The sequence below is a fragment of the Lutjanus erythropterus genome, chromosome 6 (genome assembly GCF_056507025.1).
Source record: "Lutjanus erythropterus isolate fLutEry1 chromosome 6, fLutEry1.hap2, whole genome shotgun sequence".
NCBI lineage: Eukaryota > Metazoa > Chordata > Actinopteri > Lutjaniformes > Lutjanidae > Lutjanus > Lutjanus erythropterus.
The window spans coordinates 38,609,327-38,632,580 of NC_139322.1; the positions used below are offsets into that span (position 1 = coordinate 38,609,327).

A 23,254-nucleotide genomic window follows, 5' to 3' on the forward strand; every position below is an offset into this window, starting at 1 on the left:
TCGAGTGATTAATGATTATTTACCTCATATCTCTTTCGTATGAATTCATAGCAGACCTTACAGTATAATAAGCAGCATCAGACTGAGGAAAAGACACATGAGGACAGGTTGTTGTGATGATGGAAGAAAGGATTGGTTCTTAAAGCCTCATTTTTACTACCACTGCATCACTGCTTAGACAGCAGCAGTATTAAATAAGTGATGTAGCCATCAGCGGTGTGAGGGCTTGTGTCTGTCAGCGTGAGTGGGAACGGTCAGCGGGATGAAACCAGCATCTGTGGCCATGACGACAGTAAATCAACTGACCCACAGTGTCAGCCGCTAAACCACACTCGTTTGTAAGGTTTGTGTGTCAAAGGGAGAGATGTGTGTATTTATGAGCTCCTGTCCAGTTCCCACCAATCATATTGTTTATTGCAGATGCATCAGATGTGACTTTTTGGACTAACGTCACGTGGAAAAAGAGGCTGTAAGCGTGCAAATGAACTGATATTCAATAGTTTGTCATGAATGACATGGTGATGATACCATGCACAAACAATGAGACCAGATTATTACGTTAATTAAAGTGTGTCCTTGACATTTCCACGAATGAATGGGGGAATGAATGCTCTATATCATGAATGAATCAGTGTTTCTTTAGACTGTATTTCTATAATTGCATGTCTGGTCTTAGCAAGGAGAAATTGGATGAGTGACAGTCCACATCAGCTCTGGTCCATCCAGGCTCCTGTGCAGCACGAAGCAAACCACAGGCCTCTAACACTCAACTCTGTCTGTTTTAAGATCATTTTCTGCCATCTAACAATAAGAGAAAACAATATGTCCAACGCTATGAGATATTTACAATTTTTTGTAAAGTATTTGTATTTGTTTGGCATGTTTTTGCTATCATTTTGTGTCTCTTTGTACTTGTTTTTGTCTCTTTGGGGTGATTTTGCATCTCTTTGTGGTTGTTTTGTGTCTTGTTATAGTTGTTTTTGTTTCTTTGAAGTTGTTTTGTATCTCTTTAAAGTTGTTTTTGTCACTTTGTAGTTGTTATGTGTTTCTTTTCTGCTATTTAATAGTGAGAGAAAACAGTATGTCCAATACTTTGAGCACTTTGAGATCTTTTTTGATAGTCTTTGTAGTCATAGCCTTACTTCACTACAATTTTCTGACATCATTAGTTGCTTGGTACTTTACAAGTCAATATTTTGCACATGAAAAATATACAATATCATGTTTCCTTATAAATCAAAATACCCAAGAGAATATACAGCCAAAACAATTACTCGATAAATCAATTAGTCAGCTGATGGAATATTAACTATACAATCCAATGCAATCAACAATTCAAAATGACATACAGCAACCAAGAATTACATCTTGACTGGATTTGATATCCATTCACACTGAACCATGTTTTAAAGTACGGCTGCTGTTTGGAGCCTGAAAGGAGAAGAGGACACCCAGGACCATAGTAAGACTAACAGCACCACCTACTGGAATTAAAGCACCCCTTTAGTAGATATTTATTAAAAGTTGTTTGTTGAAACAATTCTTCAGAAAGTCTGATGTTGAGGGTGGAGAGGTGCCTCACAGGCTCTTTGTGACCAAAAATCATATGTGTGGGATTATTGGTCACCCTTTTCTCTTTGCAACTAAGATTTTGGACTGCATGATTCATTCCATAATAAAAAGCAGCAGTTTTCTTTTGAATTATACAAACTGAAATGACATTTGCAACAAACATAAATAAATAAATAAATAAATAAAAAAGAAAGAAAGAAAAGAAATGGAATGACTAAGCTTATTTTAAAACAGTATGATGGTCTTGGTATAAAAAAAAGAAGAAGTCATGACAACCATGGGTGGATTATGAGACAACCGGCCCCTGTGCACACACACAAGTAAAGGGCTCCATCATCTCTCCTAAGAGAAATACACACACACTTTGTGGGTGTTTTGCCTGTTGTCATTGTCATTTTAAATCTCTTTGTAGTTATTTTGTGTCTCCTCAAAGTTGCTTTGTCGCCGTAATTATTTTGGCCTCTTTTGGGTTTTTGTGTAGTCTTTTTTATTCCTTTTTTGTAGTCATTCTGAACTTGTTTGTTGTCATTTTGTATCTGTTTGTAGTTGTTTGGCACCTATTTGTTGTCATTTTGTGTCTCTGTAGTTTCTTTGTGTCTCATTGAAGTTGTTTTGCTCATTTTTGTTGTAATTTTGCATCCCTTTGCAGTTGCTTTGTATCTCTTTGACGTTGTTTGTACTTATTAAGTTTTTATGGTGTGGTTATTTTCTCTTTGGAGTCATTTTGCATTTTGTCTTTGTGGAGGATTTACACCTTTGGTTTGTGTTTCTTTGAGTGACATTTTGCAGGTGAATTTACATTTGAAAGATGTGTGTTTAGATTATAGTTATACTGTCCATGATAACTTGATTACTTTTTTTTTTAGCATTCTGAAACTATTTTTAGAGGAAGGTGCGATATTTTTGATGTTTTCTTTTGAAGTAATCCAAAAGCAATCAGATTAGACTGCATTTCTTTGTAATCCAGTAGATTACGTTACTAATTACAAAAATTAATTTGTATTGAGTGACTGACTACATTTCAAAGTGGCCCTGGTGACATCATTTATGTGGCTTTATATATATTGATTTTGTGTTTTCTGAATGCATCCCTGATTTAATCCATCTACTCCGTGACACCCTGAATTTCTGTCCAGAATTTCCCAGATAACGGTCTGTAACATCTGGCCACCTCGATGAGACGGTAGTCTGACTACGTGAGATAAAAAGACACGCGTTCATGTGATGGCACGAGCTAAGGTTAGACCCCGCCCACGTGTTGTGGTTCCGCTGTCACGTGACAGATGTATGCTATTTTTAGCCATAATAAGTTGTGAAATCTAAATAAAACGCCGTGTGCTCTCGCCCAGTCTCATAATCATACGTTATGTGTATTACAACTGTGTATTTAAACAGAAAACAGGCCCTCTAATCGCCTCTAAAGCAGATAGTCTTATTTTGACAGTTCAAAGCGGAAGTAGTTTGTGTAATCTCGCGGCTTGACGCTGACCGGTGATGAACCGTCTGCTTCCCTCTCGGTAATTAAAGATGGATTCAGCAGAGAACCTGTCCGGGCAGGTGGTCAGTGTGGAGCAGGATGCTACACCGTCCCCCGTGGATGTGGACACCGCGGTGCTGCTGCTGGGAGCGGGAGTAACAGCCGTCGCACACCCGCTGCTCTATGTCAAGCTGCTAATACAGGTAGCTAATGTAGCTAGTTAGCTAACAACCACAACCACAATGATGGTGTCAAAACATCGCCGCTGCTGCTGTTGTGTTGTTTTTGAAGTCCTTCAAATACTCGTGTTCCCGTGTAGCATCTCTCTCAGCTTAATGACCCCGGTAACGGGTAACTTCCTGGTCGTTACATCCATATTAGATTACTCCTACTGCAGGCTGGTCTACCAGGAACTGAAGATGCTGCTGGGGTTCAAAAATATTGTTACTTAATTTATCATTTATCAATCATTTTCTCTTTGTAGTTTTTCTTCAGATGAGGACACGTAATTGATAATATATCAAACATTTTCACAGTTTTTGAGTCACATGTGTCCACAGAGTGCTGGGAAAAGTATTCCTTTAAGAATTATTCATTTACTTAAATAAACGTATTAATACCATTAATACTTCACAATAAGTTAATAAGTATATAAAGTATTATCAGCGTAAGTATGACAGTAAAAGTACTCATTGTGCAGTGAAAATGGACCCTGTCAGTTTTGCTATTATATCTGATGTTGTATTAATATTACTGCTGTATTCATGTGTATGTTGTACCTAACTGCTGTAGATGTTGAGCACATTTGATCTACTTTCTATAGGCTGCTGTTGGCCAGTTTAATCTACAGCAAAGCCTCATATTCTGTAAGATCATTAGAGCTGCACTAGCTAATTGATTATTAATGCACTGTTAAATTAATTGCCAATTATTTTGATGATTGATTTATTATTTTAAGAAAAATGTTCAAATTCTCTGATTTCAGCTTCTAAAAAGTGAATATATCCTTTATGACAGTAAATACAGTATATTTGGGCTGTGGACAAAACAAAACATTTCAAGCTGTCACCTTGGGCCTTGGCAAACTGATTTTTTTTCACCATTATCATTTCATAGTATAGACCAAACAACTAATTGATTGAGAAAATAATCAACAGATTAAACGATAATCAAAATAATCATTAGTTGCAGCCTTAAAGATCATCATGTGTTTGTAGTGTCACTATCATGAGAACTGTGTTTCTCTGAAAAGTCAACTTTTCATGGTGTCAGAAAAAACATCTCTGTTTTCACTTTTGTGATGATCCCACTGATCCAAGAGGGTTTTTAATGAGTTTATTTAGCTTTATTTTACTGACACACAGGCCCTGGTATTTTTGGGTCTAAAACATTACATTAGCCTGGACAAAGGTTGCATTTTTAAATTTAATTGGCTTATTGTGGACATAGTCCAGGTGACATGGTATTGTTGGTCATTACAATAGTTTAGGGCTGTGACTAATGATTATCTTCCTAAACCATTAATCTGTCAATTATTTTCCCAGTTAATCAGTAAATTGTAACATGATGTTTCCCAAAGGTGATGTCCTCAAATGTCTTCTTTTATTGTGGACAAAGAAAACAACAACTCAACATCAGAGAATTTGGACATTTTTTTGATTAAAAAAAAAAATAAAATCAAAATGATTAATTGATTATTAAAATAGTTGCAGATTATTTTAATAATTGACAAAATTATTTATTGTTGCAAACACAATTGGCAATGTGGATATATGCACATAGTTTTTTCCATGTAATTGCAGATAACATCAGGTCTGTCTTGTACTGGAGTTTACATGGCCATACTCTTATCATGATGGCCCACTGGCAGATATAAAACAAATGCTATTCAAAATATTCACATTCACTTCTGCTGACTGTTTTTTTTTCCTCTTTGTTTTTCATTAATTTCTTGTAATGATAATATTGGTGTTAATGTAATTTTTGTCCTCCTCATGTGACCGGTGCTGAGCAGTCTCTGCAAATAGCAACTTTGTGACCAGTTTTGGACACTTAAAAAAAACCCTCCACACTGCAAACATACTCACATCACGTCCACATAAGTTAAGGGACTTATCAGAAATTCCTTTTGGGACAATGTTTATATTTCATTTTAAAGGCTTTATCAGGTGATACAATGACGTGCCCTGGTTTGTAGTGTTGTCATCATTTCCATGAAGCAGAGAGGCTGTGTTTAATCTCAGTCACTGTTGTTTATAGGTGGGTCATGAACCTCTTCCACCAACTGTGGGCACAACTATGTTTGGAAGAAGAGTCTTATACCTGCCTGGCTTCTTCTCCTATGGTGAGTGAGCTGTGATGATTATTATCAGTTTTATTGTTTTACTGCAAACACTGTGAGTTAACTTAACAGCAGCCAACAGTAAGTGTTTTTCTTTCTTTTGTAGCACAGTACATTGTGAAAGTGGATGGAAAGAGAGGACTCTTCCGTGGCCTCTCACCTCGTATTGTGTCTAATGCCATCTCCACTGTGGTCAGGAGCAAAGTTAAAAAGGTAAGCAAGGATTGAGACTTTCTAACTACAAATATTTGCTAATATGAAGGTTGATGCCACTGCTCAAAAACACATTCCACTGGAGGAAAAACCTGATCCCTGACCAACTGTTTTCTATCACTAAACCTACCAAGATCTTAAACAAAGTGTTGTCACTTATCAAACATAATCAGCTTTAGGCTTGGTCGGTATACATTTTACATTACCTTTATATTTTACCAGGGTGTATCAACTACACTGTACTCCACTGTACTTTATACTCCCACAACGTAGGCAGAACTGACCGTCACAGTGGCGCTATTCCCACAGCTGGGAAACAACGCGCACACACGCAGGAGCTCCACTCCAGTCTTAAGAAGCTGCCGCCTTTATTCACTGACAAACTCAAACCTAAGCTGTGAATTTACAGTGCCGTTTCTGTACATATTCTGCCAGAATTAGCGCTTCACTGCTCACCTTTCTGTTCACTCTGTGCCCATTCACCGTAACTCTGTCACCAGTAATTAGTCTGCCCCTCACTCTCTGTCATGCTTGCTTAAGTTACACACTCACAACGAGACCCTACTTTGACCAGTGAGTAGTCTGTTAGCTTAGCTTTATTATCAGGACTGAGTCCAAAATAATCCACAACAGGGGTAGATGCGTTTTTCCTCTTTTTAGTTAGTCCTGTAACTTTATTCCCAAAACGTCATGTTTCTTCTTCTTGTGAAAGCTATGTTTATCCGCTCAGCTGTGCTGCTGTGCAGAGACTGACCCCTGGTGGTGTACACTGCACACTACAATACAGAATCTCAGTATCAGTGTAATAGTAGGAGGAGCATCTGTATTTATGACAGTATTGAAAATAATGCCATTGTTATTTCTTAATACCCTAGTATACCATAATACCTTTATACGTCTAAGCCTAATCTGTTTGTACAATGTGCACAATTAACAAACAGCACATACAAATCTCACCAGAGTTTAAGAAATCTTGGGCTCCCTTCTAGACATGACCGTTTTCAATGCAAACTCCTGAAACACAGATCAAACTAAGCTGTGTTGGTCAGAAATGGATTAAGAATCAGTTACTGCAATGCTTTTTTCTCACCTAAAATGTTTTCAGAAACATATTTTAGTAACCATTAAGGAGTAATATGAGAAAGTAACTCACCAGTCTGCCGTGTCGAAAACAGATGCAGGGAAGGCTGAGAGGGACTGTGACGTCATTCTCTGCTCAGGAAGGCATTACTCCTCACAACCTAGTGTATGGCTAGACACTGTATGGTCAATGTGCCATACTGTTCAGATTGTTACATGGACAGACAGTGGTGGTGTCTATAATGTGAATTCCTACATAATAAATGTACATGTGCTTTGTCGTGGTCCCGGTCTTAAGGTGTACTGAAGTGGCAGGTCACTTATCATGACAAAGCTACTTGCAGCTGCAAGAATAATACTTTATATTCATTAATAGTAAATGGTACAGTTTATAAATTAGGCTTGTCAAAGTCATTTTAGGTCTGTACTCAGCAGGTGGAGCTTCTATCCAAGAAAGATGACCAGCAGACGTCACTCAGGAAAGTGGTCCAAGAGGTGAGAGATGCTCCCAGAGTATATCATTAAAATGTCTTGTTGTGCTTAATTCCTACTTTTTGTTGGACACATTGGTATTAAAATGTATCACTATGAAATGATATGGGATCTGTAATTCTCGATAGTTCTTAAACGTGCCACGTGACTGTCAAGTACTCAGTGGCTAGATTTTTATTCTTCTTTACTCATTCTTTGACCAGGCGGTTTCAGATTAAAGTATTTTGCTGATATAAGAATTATTTAGGGAAAATTTTCTGTACAGTTTAAAAAAAGTATTGTTTTGGTATCCATGCTGAAACAGAGCTATTATATCATCTTTGGTATCAGAAATATAAAAAAAATACTGTGCCCTAGTGAAGACACATTTAGAGCCATTGTTAGTTAAAAAAATATATTTCAAGAGTTTTTTGAGAGAAAACTTGGATATTCTCTGAGATGAAAGTGGTGAATGTGCAAAAAAAAAAAAGTGGTTCCTTGACACAAAAGCCATAAAATTTTACCTTCTTAATTGGTGAGTTTTTTCCCTGAAAATTTATCATCTCAACGAATATTTTCGTTTTTTCTCGCTATTTTCTCAGTTTTTTCTTGTAAATTTAAATCTTAGAAGTTCTTTTTTTTTTCAGAATATTACCCCCCTCCACCAGCTTTCTATTGTAAAAAAATATAGATACCTTACTGCTTTACTTTGGAACAAATTGTTTCAAATTCCTACCAGGTTGTCTCCTCATATCGTTTCCTCTCTCCAGACCTCACATGAGATGATCATCCAGTGTCTGTCCAGAGTAGCCACTCATCCTTTTCATGGTATGTCCTCATTAAAACTGTCAGTGTCTTTAATCATGCTGGTAGATTCAGGAAGCTGCCATTTCATCTACAAACAAAAATGCTAAAATATTGTGGAAAATTCTTAAAGGTGACACCTACAAATGTTTTGTTTTGTCCAACCAACTAAAAGCCAGATACTGTATATTCATTTAACAATGCCATAAAACCTAGAAAAGCAGGAAATATTAACATTGGATAAATGAAATGTTTTACTTTTTTTTAATCATTGTTCAATAATTAGACCATCCATCCATTTGTGTTGCCTACAGTATGTTCCATGTTGTTGTCTTGTGTTACCCTTAAAACTGGTATTACAAGTGTCATATACTGTCCTATATCCATGAGGTACACTGCTTGTTTCACTGTTCACCTGTCATGTTTTTCTTTGGCAGTCATGTCGTTGCGGTGTATGGCCCAGTTTGTTGGCAGAGAAGCCAGATACGGGTAAGACTTTATGTAATGATGCAGATATGCCACAATATTTCCTTTATAGATCATCAAAAAGGGGAGTAGCTGAGCCATGGTCCCACAACACTATACAAGCCCCACGAACCAACACACAAAAAACACCGCCCCCTCCTCCCCTCGCCCTCCCTAACCGTCAGTTACAAACGTACTTCAGTGACCAAATCAGACCAGCAGTTCACTTCAGCTCACTTCAGTTCCAACAACCCGACACAGAAGAAAAAAAAACATCCTCTTCAAACATGTTCTGGACATGTCCAGTAAAGCTGCTAGACAGAGCGTCCATGTTTCAGGTTATTTTCAGGTCGTAGTTGTGTTTGACACTGTGACAGCAGAGCGGACACGCCTCCAGTGTGTCAGAGCAGATAAAACTGCTCTTTTTTTTGTGATTTTGAGACCTAATTTTACATATGTAGCGATCAAATTTTGCTGGGTGGTTAATAACATGTTTCTGTTGTCTGACAAACTCAGAACACATTTATTGTTGCTTTACACAGACTTTAATATGTCGGATGACTATTTCAGAAACAGTGCCAACGTCAAATGGTATAAAAATTCAAATCTTAAATTAATTAAGATTATAACTTTAAACATGTATTCGTGGTCATACAGACAACAACAACAGTCTGACTGGGTAAATGAGTGATCAGTGTTATTGGCCAGTATTAGCTTATCACAGATATATTGGTATATGCTGGATGAAAAGTAAGATGAATTTACTGTTCAAAAGTGCCAATAAATGTTTGAAGGCAATCAGAAACCGTTTATCTTCTTCACTGCTCTTAAAAACAAATTGAAGAGATTCTTTTCTCCATTTCTTCAGTCCAGACAGACAGTAAAATATGGCAGAAACGGAATATAATATTCAGAAAATGACATGAAAGTAAGACTTGTTTTGTTTTCTGTACCTTACCTTCTTTATGAGCCCTGTATATTTACAAGAAGGCTGCCATGTTGCATTACCATGTTTCTACAGTAGCTCAGAATGGACAAAGCAGACACTGGCTGTACAGAAGGCCTTTGGTGTTTTGTGCGAGTTTGATGCCACTGCACCTTTAAAAACAAATACTGATTAATATTTCACTCTTATCAGGCCTCTAAAGTGTGTCTTTTGTCAGGCTGTAGCATCAACTATGGTCATTAATATTAGTTTTTAAAAGTTTAATGTTCAGAAACAGCTAATTTGCTTCATCAGGACTTTGCAGGTCTGGTTTGATCAGGTTTGAATGACTGCACTAATACTGTTTTGATTGTTGCATTGAAGTATGTGGCAAATTTAGTCTTGTGAAATTACTAAAATAATTTATTCATATAGGATGTAATCACTCAAAGTATGAAGCTGTACCACCAATTTTCAGAACTTGTAAAATTTGGATAAGAGCCACACTGTAGACTTTGTCCACATGTTAATGGAGTTTGTGTCACATTTGCAGTGGGATTTTCAGTTCATTTGTCAAGATTTTTAAGGAGGAAGGAGTCGCTGGATTCTATGTGTGAGTCACACTAATCATTTCACTGTTTATTGGTGAAATTCTCCTGACATGTTCTGAGCAGTGTTCTGTGTGTTTGCAGTGGTATCGTGCCGTATGTGGTGGGGGAGGTTCTCTTCCTGTGGTGCTGTAACCTCCTGGCTCACTTCATTAACACCTACGCCGTCGACGAGAGTGTAAGTCACTCATCTTATTGGATGGTAGAAGAAGAAGAGTGTTAGAAAAACAACAAGCTGCACAAGAAATCACTCATTCTTGAAAACTGGGACACAAATTTTGTTTTTTGGATTTTTGCTCTTTAATTATGCTGGGATTTTTTTTTAAAGATCACACTCTTGGCTGTTAAACTCTGCCAGCCTCCCAGTTGATTATTAAGTAGCATGTTTTGCAGATGAGGACTTTTTTTTTTCTTCCAGTGAAGGTTTTTTGTTGGATTAGATACAAGAGTATTTAATCATCTGTATAATGAAAAAGTTTGATGCATTTTTCTTCAAGAAATAAATACCATTATGATCTGCCCACTTACAATTTCTGTTGATACTGTCAGTTGTCTTTGTGACAAACAACATATAAAATAACTAGAACACAAAGAATTAATTTTATAAATCATTATGAATATATATTTCATGAATAAAACAAAAAAAATCAAAAGAGCTTCTCTTGACAGCCAACTGATAGAGTTGACGTCACATATAGAGGCGTGTCCAGACTTTATGCACTTGGTGGCCCAAGTAGGGCACTGTGTTTATTTAACTGAATAAAAAAGAATACTGATTTCAAACACATTTGTCAGTGATTAAAGAGAACTGAGAGTTGATGTCACCCCCATCAGCATAGACGTCACCTCTGTCAGAAGGAAAATCTGACAGAATCTCTTAATGTTGAATAAAATACACATCTTTAAACCATAATTCTTATTTAGCTTTGATTTAGAAGGACTACAGCATTGACATGTGATGGTTGAGGCACATCTGATAGAAATAATATTTCATGAATTTGTGAAAAAAAAATAGAAAGTTTACCAGTGCTTGAACGGTATTCCTGACTTTTTAAAGACCTTTTTATGCCTATTAGAATGTTTTTGTAAAAATGTGATGGAGTTGATGGACACATTTTTAAAGCACCAACATTTTCATAAAAGTTATTCTTTGAATTGGTTTTAAAAGTTATGAGTTCTTGTCTGGTACAAAGCTGTTTTGTGGCACAGAGCAAGTTTAGAAATGCAATAAATTAAAGCAAACCAAAACATTTCATAGATTACATATATTTCATATATATTTAAATCCTTAAAGAATATATTTTCACCCAAAAATTAGAATTGCAGCATTGTATTAATCATTTTTAATGCTTTTTTTTTTTTTTTGACAGGATATGATTTTTAAACATGGAATATACAAACTTTCAACAAAAAATTGGAATCAATAATTTTTTAAGCTTTTTGTTAGGACATAATTTGTTGCATTTTCAAGAATGAGTGATAAAAAAACCATATAAAAATATAGACAAGTGCTTTTGAATTGGTCACATTTAAAACAAAGTGACATCACGATTAAAGTGTTCAGAGACTAAAGCAGATGAAAAGCTGAATGTTGTACCTGCTGAAGTGATTTGAGGAAGTGACCGTTCATTTAGATGCAGTTTGAACCTTTTTTTCTTTCAGCTGTAGTCAGGCTAACAAGAAAGTCCTGCCTGTTTAAACAGGCAGTGAAGCAGACTGTGACCTCTCTCTTTGTGTTTGTGTTGCAGTTCAGTCAGGCCTCGGCGGTGAGAAGCTACACCAAGTTTGTGATGGGCGTAAGTTCAGCACTCAGACTGTTATTTGAGATGCCTCTAAAACGAAGCATTACATGACATATTAATGGAGCGTGTTGTTCTCCAGATTGCAGTGAGTGTTCTAACATATCCCTTCATGCTGGTGGCTGATCTGATGGTAGTCAACAACTGTGGGTGAGTCACTCTGTCCAACATTAGTACATTCACCAATTTCATCAATCATTTACAACAAGGGTTTGAAGTGAGAATTAGTTAATTAATCATCAGGAACATTATTTTCATCAGGATGAACATTTCACTGTTCAGATAAATGACTGATTTAGCTGATTTGACTGCAGCTTGTAAAAAAAAAAAACAAAAAAAAAAAAACAGGAGGCGGTTAGTGATTTTAAGGAAATGTTGTGTTCTGCAGTTGCACATGGTGGAGAGTTTTAGGCTGATTCAAGTATATCTGTAATGAATCTATATAAATGTGACTACTTATAAGCTTCCAAAAAAAGGATTCACTGATTCAAAAATCAGTTAACAATAAATGTTGGCATTAATTCATCTATAATTCATCTATAAAATGTGGCATAAATTGGCATTTCTCTTTTAATTTGTTTCTTTCTTTATTTAGTTTTGTATTAATCCTTCTGTTTATTTACTTGAAAAGTTGATCCTGTGACACACTATGAATGACAGCCCTCTCATTTACATAATGAAGAAGAAATCCATAAAGAAATGTTAAAAAAAAATTAAATAAAATGCAACGGGAAAATGAAACAAAGAAATATAAAAATAATTAAATAATAAATTAAAGTGATAGTTCACCCAAAAATGAAAATTCACTCAGTATCTCCTCCCCCCTGTGTTGATGTGAGGATGTGTGAAGATCTCCAGTTCATAAAACACTCCTGGAGCTTCAGTGGAAAAAAGAGTTGCAGCCAAATCCAGTACAATTGAAGTGAACGGTAGCCAGTTTTGAAATGTGAAAAAAGAAAACAAAAAACACAAAATGTCTCCTTACTGCTCGTGTGGTGTAATCCAAGTGTCTGTAAAATGTGACCGAAAAAGCCTAAAAATCAACTGTAGTCTCTCAGACCTGATCCTCGTGCTCACGTCTGAAGTGGGTACACAGGCTCTCGCCCATGCAGCGCGGCTGCAGCAAAGAAATGATGTTTTTCTTCTATGTTGAAGTCCTTGGACATTTTCTTCTTTGTTAAAAGTTTGCAAAGTCAACTGTCCGTATAACAAGTCACTATTTCTGAGCAGATCTCTCTCTGTTGTCTGAGTCACTTCCAGGTGACATGTAAACACAGATGTGAAGGTATCGTAAGATCTCATATATCTCGTGTTGCGCCAAGTGAAATTTCATTTTTGGGTGAACTTTCACTTTAAATGGATCATTAAATGGTAAAGTAAATTTTAAAAATCGGGGAATACAAAGCTAAATAGGTTTATGTCACATTTTAGAATTTAATAAAAGCCTACATTTAGTTTTATGTTATTTTTGGTGTGTTTAAATGGCAGATTAATTCATTTATTCAGTTATTTCTTTGTTCTTAATTTTAATTTTGCTAGGTTTGGCAACCAAATAAAATATTCTTAACACATTTCACTACATGAAATATAGAAAATCCAAATAATTGAACCATTTCCTTGCACTCTCGTTGTTTCTAAAATCGTGACCACAGTCCTGATGCTTTGGTTGGTTGTGTTTTGTGCTGTCAGCCTGGCTGCAGGTCTTCCTCCTAACTCTCCCATCTTTAAATCCTGGCTACACTGCTGGAACCACCTGAGCCAAAAGGTAAAGTCACTTTACAGCTTTCATTCAGTTCATTCTGCTGAAATACAAAACATGTCTCACCTCTGACCTCTGACTTCAGCAAATGTAGGGACACCACATGACACAAAAGGAAGAGAACTGTTTGGGAATCTGCTGAATGTTGGTTTACAGAAAATGTGTATATTGAGATGCACAATGTATTGTATATCGCTGCATTGCCTAAAAATATTGAGATATTATTTATTAGCCATATCATCCATCCCTGAATGTATTTCAAGAGGTCTGAGAGAAAACTAAAAAATCTCATCACAGGTTGGTTAGATCGTTGTTGAGTCTCATTCCTAAAATGTCAGTATCTGATGACCTGACAATGAGATTCAACAATCAACAAGCTTTTTCAACTGTCTACCCCAAATTTAACTTTATTAATAATTCATCTTTGACATCATTTATGATTTTATTTTCTTAAATCATCTTTGTGCTTTATCTTGTAGTTGTCAATGATAATATTTAGTAGTTCAATACTGTTATATTTTATTGAATATTGGAGGGAAGGTGTTTTTGTTCCTCACTCCATCATTTTCAGTTCCTCATTCTGGCGCTCATGTTTTAGATGGAGGTTATCAGGTTTTAATATTCAAAAACATTTAAAGTGTGTGTCCTCCTGTCAGGGCCACCTCTTCAGAGGATCCAGCTTCTTCTTCCGCCGGGTGCCTGTGATGTCCCCGCCCCCCATCGAGGACTGACATCATCATCATCATCATCATCATCATCATCTTCATCATCATCATCACCTGCCAGGAGTTTCCTCCTCCTCCTGTTTTCTAAAGACACGGCCTCCACCCGCCTGTCAGACTGCTGCTGTCGTCCACATGCAGCAGGAGCAGCAGAGTTCATGGAGTGCCAACAAACTTTTGTTTCCAGGAGTTTCAGTTCAGTTCAGTTCAGTGTGGGGAGGACAGAGCTGGTTCTCCTCACAGCTGCTGGGATACATTCAACAGTTTGAATCAGTTCAGAAACTCCGGTGTGGTGGGTTGTTTCTCGACCACAGTGACCAAACATCGTGCTCTGATTTCATGGCTGTTTCTCCGCAGTGACAGCTGCTGAGGCTCAAACAAATCAAACTGAGAGAAATATCCTGATCTCAGTGGAAGAGTGTAGCACAGGCCAAGAAGAACCCATAACATTTTGGAGCAGATCTGAAACATGGGGCGGGTACACAAATTATTTTTCACTTTTGTGAAAAAAGTGACTGAACTGAATTCGTCATGCATGTGTGAACCCATCGTGGATGGTGGACGGGACGAAACATATAACCAAAATAAACTAATTTAAATATATCCAGATATAAACAGCAACATACTGCTGCCCTGCCAGAAGAAGAAAAATGGATCAGAATCATAAAAATGAAAGGTTTATTGTCATAACAATTTATTTTGACATTATTGCCACATACAAACATAATGTTAACAACCATTCTTGAGAACTGAGACAAATTATTTCCTCCCAATTTTTTTTTTTTTATATTCATATCAACACTCTAATTCCAGTTTTGTTGCTAAAAATAATCTTTAAAGATTTATATGTATGAAATGTCTTTTTTTAATGTTTTGGTTTGATTTCATGTTTTTTTAATGTCAAAACTAATGTGCCAGAAAACACCCTTGTTCCAGATGTGAATTCACAACTTCAGACAATTTAAATGATGTTTTTAAAAAGTTTTGAATTAAGAATATCTGGGACACAACTTTAAAGGGCCAACATTTTCATATAAAATCTACTTTACAACAAAGACCATCATGATAGTTATCAGTAGGCACTGTTAGTTTGAGATTTTGAGAATTTTAACACTTTTTTTTATCAGGCATAAAAAGGGTTAGCTATACCCTAAGGACCCCTGTCTCACCTCCTGCTTTAAAAAAAAAAAGACCAGAATACTGCTCAGTCACTGGTAAACTTTATACTTTTTGACATATTCGTGAAATAACATTTCTATCAGATGTGTATCAGCCATAACATGTCGACTCTGTAGTCCTTTTAAATCAAAGCTAAATAAGAATTGTGTGTATTTTGATTAACATTAAGAGACTCTGAGACACTTTATAAAAGAAAATGGCTGCTCACTATGACTAAATTGTGAAATTAAAGAATGTAACATTTTGTCAACTCTGTAAGACTACATTTATTTAAATAAAATGAATCTCTAGGACGTTGGCCTGTTTCAAGGTGTAACAGCCAACAGTTTGATCTGTTAAAATAGTTTTTCCAGCATAATTGAAGCGTGAATCAAAATAGTTTGTCCCAATTCTCAAGAATGAGTATATAACAACAAACCTTTCTTGTGTAACAGTATACTGTTTATCTTGTTATTGTGTGAAACAAAGTATTTCATGTTGTAACTAGTGGAGCAAAGATCCACTTATTTTCAGTTGAGATAATTATCATCATTGGTATTTTTACCAATTTTTTGGTAAAAGTTTAGTGTTGAATCGTTCTGTGTTAGCTGATGTTGATGGACTGTGTTTGTGTTCACAAGTTTTCTCCATCTGGAAATCTTTAAATTCATGCTCCAGAGCCTTGGACTTGTGCGATGGTGTCCTCCAACCATTGTGTGGCGTTGTAGAATTGTGTGGCGCAGATAATGCTGAGCGTAGACATGTATACAATATATATGTAGACGCCGAATCGACCACTTTGGCTTGTTGTTAAGTTGTGTCATACCATTTTTGTTAGGTCAAGACTGACCTATGAACAAATCCATGTACACGGGGGACAAAACAAAACAAAATGTCAACAAAATTATGTTGACATTACCGAAAATGTCAGTAATGTCAACATAATGCAGCAGCAAACTGAAGTGTTCAATGCAGTGTCTACGTAAAAGTCTATGGTGCTGAGAGATGGCCTTCATTTCCCATGATGCATTGTTGAGAGTTTGTTAAGTGTGCTCTTATATGTTCCCAAATACAAGTGTTACTTTTTGTTTGTGTTTGTTCAGAATATGGTGGTTTATGTTGGTAATTTCTGTGCTGGTTTATTGTTCCACCATGAGTGAGGTGCCGCTGTGTGTTTTCACCACAGATGTGGGATGTACTTCCCCTGTATTTAACGCCAAGGTAGGAGGCGCTGTGTAGCTGTATTTATTTAATTTTATTTATAAGAAGATGACACGTGTGTAGATTCAGATTGGACCACTGACAGGTGACGTTGGTCTGATATCCAACAAGTGAAACAGTTAAATTATCAGCCCCTATTTCTAGGTTCAGATCACATCTATTCCATCCCTCGTGATGAATGAATGAATGGACTTTATTTATACAGCATCTTTCATGCACAGAACACAACTCCAAGTGCTTTACAATTCAGCAGCAAATAAAAACAACAGAAATCATCCACAAAACTAATTAAAAATCAAAGTACATACTAGCACTTAAATTGTGCCTGAAAAGTTGAGCCCGTCGAGGCCCGATGGCCCAACAGAATTCTGTCCGAAACCGGCCTGAACCCGACCCTCATGAGCATATTTCAGCCTGAACCTGATAACAGCCTGACCCGTCGGGTCCCGTCTGGTTTGGGCACAGATCTGTATGATGTACACAAGGAGGAGCGATCTAGTCTACAGCTGGTTATAAGCCTTATTAAAAAGATATGTTTTGAGTTGTTGTTTAAAACTGTATGCTGAGTCATCAAGTCTAATGTTTAAAGGCAAAGTGTTCCAGATTTTTGGGCTTTAATGTCTAAAAGTGGCAGATTGATGGTAAATGACTTTGACTTTAAATGACTTTAACTGTTCTTTCTCTAGAACCTTGCTTTGGAGAGGTAAGTTTGAGATTGGGTGGTAGTTATCAAGAGAAGCAGGGTTTAAGTTTAGTTTTTGAGTGAAGGTTTTGCAACAGTTGTGGTCTTTAAAGGATTTGGGAAATACCAGACTCTAGGGAGGAATTTAAAATGAGGAGTGTATTTGAAGACAGTTTATCATAAGGTCTCTTGAAAAGAGGCTGAGAGAGCAGGTAGATGGTTTCATACTAGAGACAGGTTTGAATTGTTAAATATATCCTGGCATGGCATGAATGTTGAGTCTAATGTTATACATTTTTTCTTTAAAGAAGGAGGCAAATTCTTCACATTTAGTGCAGGAGGCTTGGTCTAATAGATCTACAGCTGAACGTGGATTCAAGATTCTATTTATGGTTAAGAATAGCATTCTGGGGTTGTTCAGGTTGGCAGTAATAATGTTGGAGAAATAGACTTGCCTTGCATCTCACACTGCTTTATTGTATTTAATAACAGGTTCTTTGCATAAATCATGGTGGACAGTCAATTTATTTTTTGCGCTCAGCTCTTCTGAACTATATCACCAAGGGATGGGTCTTATCATCAGACGTTTCTTCTCCTGTAGAGGAGCAGCAGTGTCAGTGCACTCAGAAGTTGATTATCAAAGTGTGCTGCTAGGTCACATTTAGAGCTGGTGTATGGAGAGGCGTCTATATAGACGAATCCAGCGATTGTTTTGTGTATTTTGTCATCTTGTGGAGCCACCATTGCTGCGGTGGCACATGGTGTCCGTTACTCTCGGTGTCTGCTGGTTGGGTCTAGAAGGGAGCCCCAAAGTTGCGAGACTCTCAGGAGTTTTTCAGTTTGGGTCAAAATGTTCACTCTTGTGAGATCTTGTGGATCTGGGGTTCCCTTCTAGACGCTGTGTCTGTGGTTGTGTGCTAACAGTGACTTACGTTGTGGGACGGCTGGACAGCAGTGTCATCTGTGGAGGGGGGACGTTGGAGTCCATCTGTCCAGCAGCGGTGGTGGTGTTCTGTGCGGGGCTAACTGTTATGATGGTGTCCATGATCTTTTCTGCTTCCTGGATCTGGCAGAGGGTGGAAATATAATTTATATAAAAATGATCATTAATGATCATATTAGAACATGAATAGTTTCTTGCTATGATGTTAAGTTGTAATGTTTTATTGTGATGTTTTGTTCTGTAAAGGATAACGTACAGTGAGTGGATCATTATGGCAAAATAAACCCTGACAGGGTGATGCAGGATGCCAGCGCTCACTGTACAGTAGGTCTGCAACTAACCGTTATTTTAACCACAGATTAATCTGTTCATTATTGTCATGATTAATCAATTATTAATCGACTAGTTGTTTGGTCTGTAAAATGTCAGAAAATGGTGAAAAATGCTGATCCCTGTTTTCCAAAGCCCAGGTTGACGTCCTCAAATGTCTTGATTTGTCCAAAACACGAAGATGTCACATTTGCTTTCATAAGAGATGAATTGAAATGAAATGATAGAATTTGTACATTTGTGCATCAATCGATTATCAAAATATTTGATGATTAATTGTTGCAGCTCTCCTGTACAATGCTGCACCATATTACATGGCTACTTAATAAAAAAAAAAAACATAATTTGACACAAAATATATTTGCTTCTGCCCAGTCCTCCAGAATCTCTGATCAGAGCTGCGTCTGTGATTCTTAGAAACAATCTGCTGTTCAGAAATAACAGACCATAGACTGCCATAATGGACCAATCAGAAATGAGTATTCACAAAGTTGTGTAATAAAACACATTATTACATTATAACATGAAACACTTCACATTATAACAAGATAAATGGTCAGGGCTGGGAGTAACGAATTACAAATACTCAAATTACTGTAATTACGTAGTTCTTTTTGGGTGCTTGTACTTTTATGAGCAGATTTTCAAGTCTGTACTTTTACTTGTATGTGTTGCAAGCTGTAATCTACTTAGTTACTTTTAAAATCATAGTTGAGTACTGAGTACAATTTGAGTTCATGTCCAGTAGCCAATCAGGTTAAGAGTTTAACCAAATACAAATGTAATCATGGATATTTAATCAATAGACATGGCAGTGATTGCACCTAATTTGACATAATTTTGTCTGACAGAGCTGTTTGCAGCCATTCTTTGACAAAATGAGAAAAAAATATCAAAAAAACACATTTAGTGTCTTATAAATTATTAATGATTAATTCATTATCTGCAATTGCAACTGTTGTTTAAGGAAAATGCACTAAATTTGCAACCCTAGTTTGCAGAGGTGACTGTGACAACAGCGGTTAAAAGGAACTAATACTCTGAGTAGTTTTTGCACCAAATACTTTGTACTTTTACTTAAGTGTATTTCTAACATCAGTACTTTTACTTGCACTTGAGTAATATTTTAGCAGTGTAACAGTACTTGTACTTGAGTACAGACTTGCAGTACTCTTTCCACCGCTGTGAACAGTACATAGTTATAACAAGAACAGTATCATAAGTTTGTATGTGGTAATAACATGAAAATATACTGATGATACTGATCTGTTTGTCTTTTTCTGCTGCAGCAGCAGGACGCTGCTGAAGACATTAGTGGTTGAGCTGGAGGATTTGCATAAAGGTGGAGGTCTGTGCTCTCTGAGTCTCCTGGTTGCTGATAAATGTAACTGATAATTTAATTAAGCTGATGATTGAATTTACAGTGGACTGATGTGTTCTTATATCCTGTCATAAAGGTGACACAGTCTGGCTTTAAAAGAGTTCACCAACCAGCAGATTCACCCACTGCTCAGATAAACCCCAAACAAATATTAAAATAAGTATTGACAACATAAGTCATCATCTTTCATGTGTTTGTGAGACATACAGTGATCCTCTTCTCAGCCTGTTATTCCCAGAAAAGACCCTGTCCTGCATTAAAGGGTCAGTTCACCCAAAGAAGAACATTCAGTCATTATCTACTCACCCTCATGCTGATTGAAGGGCGGGTCTTTAGTCCACAGAACACTGCTGGAGTTTCACAGGAAAATGATAACTGGAAAAAAAAACATTAATGCTTCCATATCTCTTGTCTGGTGTAATCCAAGTCTCCTAAATACCCGACATGCTGTTTGCACACCATCACACCACACACCCCCAGTTCAGACAGTGTGCACATGAACGTGGCTCCAAGCTAAGGATCTACAGTGAAGATTCAGGCTAAAAACATGGTGGAAATGACATTTTCTTATCAACTTGGCATGTTGGGGCTTTAGGAGACTCAGATTACACCAAACGAGCAGTATGGAGGTATTTCATGTTTTATTCTGGTCGCCTGCAACACTGGTGGTCAACAACACAGTTTTAATGTGTGTTTTGTGGATTAAAAACCTATACCCAACCTTCAGTCGGCGTGAGGGTGAGTAGATAATGACTGAATTTTCATTTTGGGGTGAACTAACCCTTTAAGCATTGAGCATCCCTCATATGAAGCCATGTCTCTTATATGAAGCTGCATGAGGCTGAGTGGACTCTACAGGACACGCTGCATCTGAAGGCCGTGCTGTTTCTTCGCTACTCAAACCAGTTCCTGTTTCTGTAAACAATCTGTGTGTCTGGTTTTGCTGAGACTAACAAAGTTATTTTTTTAAATATATATATATATATATATATATATAAATCTAAAAATGCATGGAAAATCCCATGGCTATGATGTAAAATCTTATAGGAAATGTGTAGTTGTAGGTATGTAGATGTACAATAGTATAGTATAAATGTTTTACATTCCATTATAAAGGATCGATGTTGCGTTTAAGTCTCTCCTCAGAGGACTGTTTAAAAGCCATACATACATGTGTCCTTGTTACATGAAGTGTCTGTCACATGACCCACACTCATGTGACCAATGAATGAATGATTTTCATATTTTGACTCCCAGACTGCTGTTTGTGTTTTTTTTAATTCATGTTGCTGTGTTGTGATTGGTTCACTCGTCTGTTCTCCCTCAGTTGTTACGGCAATAAAATCTTTGCTGCCCACCGGTGTTCAAAACCTGTGTGTGCTTTCTGATGAGGCCTTATTTATGTTGTAACCCCGTGTGTGTGTGGGTACTTGTACTTTTATAAGTAGATTTCCAAGCCTGTACTTTTCACTACAAGATGTCATCTGTTTAGTTAGGTTTAAAATCATAGTTGAGTCCTGAGTACAATTTGAATTAATATCCAAACCTTTCATCTGCATTTTAGGAGCCAATCAGGTGATCTGATCACAAACAAGCCAATGAGAACCAGGACATATGGATGGAAAACAAAACAAGCACACGTCTGGAGTAATGATGTTAATGATGAAGCATTAATCGATTATTTTCCGTTAAGAATTTAAGCAATTAAAAATGTATTCATGGATATTTAATCAATAGTTATGGCAGTAATTGCACCTCATTTGACATCATTTTGTTTGACGGAACTATTTGCAGCAAAAAATGACCAAAAAGGAAAAAAAGAGAATAGGGGGGAAAAAACTTTGTATCTTATAAATGATTAAAGATTACTTAATTATTAGTGTTTTCAACTACTGGTTCATAAATCGCAAAAAAATTTCAACCATACTTTGGTTACGGTTAAAAGTAACTAACACTCTGAGTAGTTTTTGCAATGAATACTTTGTACTTTTGCTTCTAACACCAGTGCTTTTACTTGTAATTGAGTAATATTTCAGCAGTGTGACAGTACTTGTACTTGAGTACACATTTTCAGTAGTCTTTCTGTGCTAAATATCAGACATGGATCTGACTGAGGACCACATATCAAAGTGGCTCAAATCAGAATTGAAAAGATCAGATCCCACATGATTTGTGTTGTTCACACTGTCAGGGAGAAAAAAACAATCTGATGTGGGCCTCTGTGACCTGCAGTGTGAACGCTGCCAAACTGCTGCAAGTTGATGAGTCTGACAGACAGTGGAGGACAGGAGCTGCACACACACACACACGCACGCGCGCACACACACACACACACACACATAGAGGAGATTCTCCATCTGGTTGCATGCTTCTTCTTTTTTTTTTTTAATAGCACTAATACAGCAAATTAAAATAATAATAATAATAATAACACCAATGTGGTAGAAATCTGTATTTCAAATACAGTAGATTTTTTCCAAGTAATACAGTAGAATAAGTAGAATTATTTCTTTTAAATAACTAATACAGAAAAAAAGTTAAAAACTAATACTGTAGATTTTTTTTAAAATAATACAGTAAAAAATATTTAAATGACTAATACAGTAGAAATATTTTTAAAAATATAACATACAATAGAATTATTTTTTCAAATGGCTAATACAATAGATTTTCATTCAATAGATTTAGATTTTCAAAATAACTAATATGGTATTATTCATTTTTAATAATAGTACTAATACTTTAAAACTCTTTTCTTTTTTTTTAAACAACACCAATGTGGTAGAAATCAATATTTTTTTGAAGAACACTAATATGGTTAAATTTTTATACAGTAGATTTCAGTTTTTTATAGAATTTGTATAGCCTGCAATAAAATAAGTACACTGCTGCAATCCTACATACAGGATACCAGAGTGAAACAGTTTATAGAAAATGTATAGAAAGAAAATCAGGTATATAAAAAAAACAATTCTAAAGCATAAGATATATAATAATGCTATTTAAAAAAATAGAAATAAAATATATATGAATTTCCCCTGTGCCTACACACTGTAACTGTAGATGTTATTATTAAAAAGTGAGAAACCTGTGACTCTTTAATAATGACTGTAATATTAATGTCTGCTCATTAAAGCAGGTTGTTATCAGACTAACAGTTCTGGTCAGCAGTTCTCGTCTCGTCATTCATCAGCACCACTTACTGCTCTATAAAGGATTTAAAGGTTGTAACTTGTGGTTTTTCAGAGCAGTCATGAGCCACTGAAGAATAATTTGTGTTGATCTGTCAGTGTTTCACTCACC

The 23,254-nt window shown here is 36.4% G+C and overlaps 1 protein-coding gene across 4 annotated transcripts; it reads left to right on the top strand.

Annotated features, from left to right (window-relative positions):
* Window positions 1-2,890: 2,890 nt before the first annotated feature.
* On the top strand, window positions 2,891-22,206 carry LOC146325703 (mitochondrial carrier homolog 1-like). Of its 4 annotated transcripts, XR_014770728.1 has the most exons (13): window positions 2,891-3,252; window positions 5,309-5,393; window positions 5,497-5,603; window positions 7,104-7,178; window positions 7,925-7,982; window positions 8,396-8,447; window positions 9,902-9,961; window positions 10,041-10,134; window positions 11,705-11,752; window positions 11,838-11,905; window positions 13,445-13,520; window positions 14,171-14,714; window positions 21,516-22,206. XR_014770728.1 is itself a non-coding variant. In XM_084721845.1 (12 exons), the coding sequence occupies exons 1-12, from the start codon at window positions 3,100-3,102 to the stop codon at window positions 14,243-14,245; spliced, it is 951 nt and encodes a 316-aa protein (XP_084577971.1). In that variant the 5' UTR covers window positions 2,891-3,099; the 3' UTR covers window positions 14,246-15,405. The 4 variants fall into 4 exon arrangements, 3 of the variants coding, with proteins under 3 accessions (XP_084577971.1, XP_084577973.1, XP_084577972.1); XM_084721845.1 differs by lacking the exon at window positions 21,516-22,206 and having other exon boundaries at window positions 14,171-15,405; XM_084721847.1 differs by lacking the exon at window positions 21,516-22,206 and having other exon boundaries at window positions 7,119-7,178; window positions 14,171-15,405.
* Window positions 22,207-23,254: the final 1,048 nt, after the last annotated feature.

What these genes read in the sequence shown, in the direction of transcription:
- LOC146325703 (XM_084721845.1), top strand. Translation starts at nt 3,100, where the DNA reads ATGGATTCAGCAGAGAACCTGTCCGGGCAGGTGGTCAGTGTGGAGCAG. An exon ending in TCAGGAAAGTGGTCCAAGAG is followed by an intron (nt 7,179 to 7,924) that starts GTGAGAGATGCT and finishes TCCTCTCTCCAG; the next exon opens with ACCTCACATGAGATGATCAT. An exon ending in GGAGTCGCTGGATTCTATGT is followed by an intron (nt 9,962 to 10,040) that starts GTGAGTCACACT and finishes GTGTGTTTGCAG; the next exon opens with TGGTATCGTGCCGTATGTGG.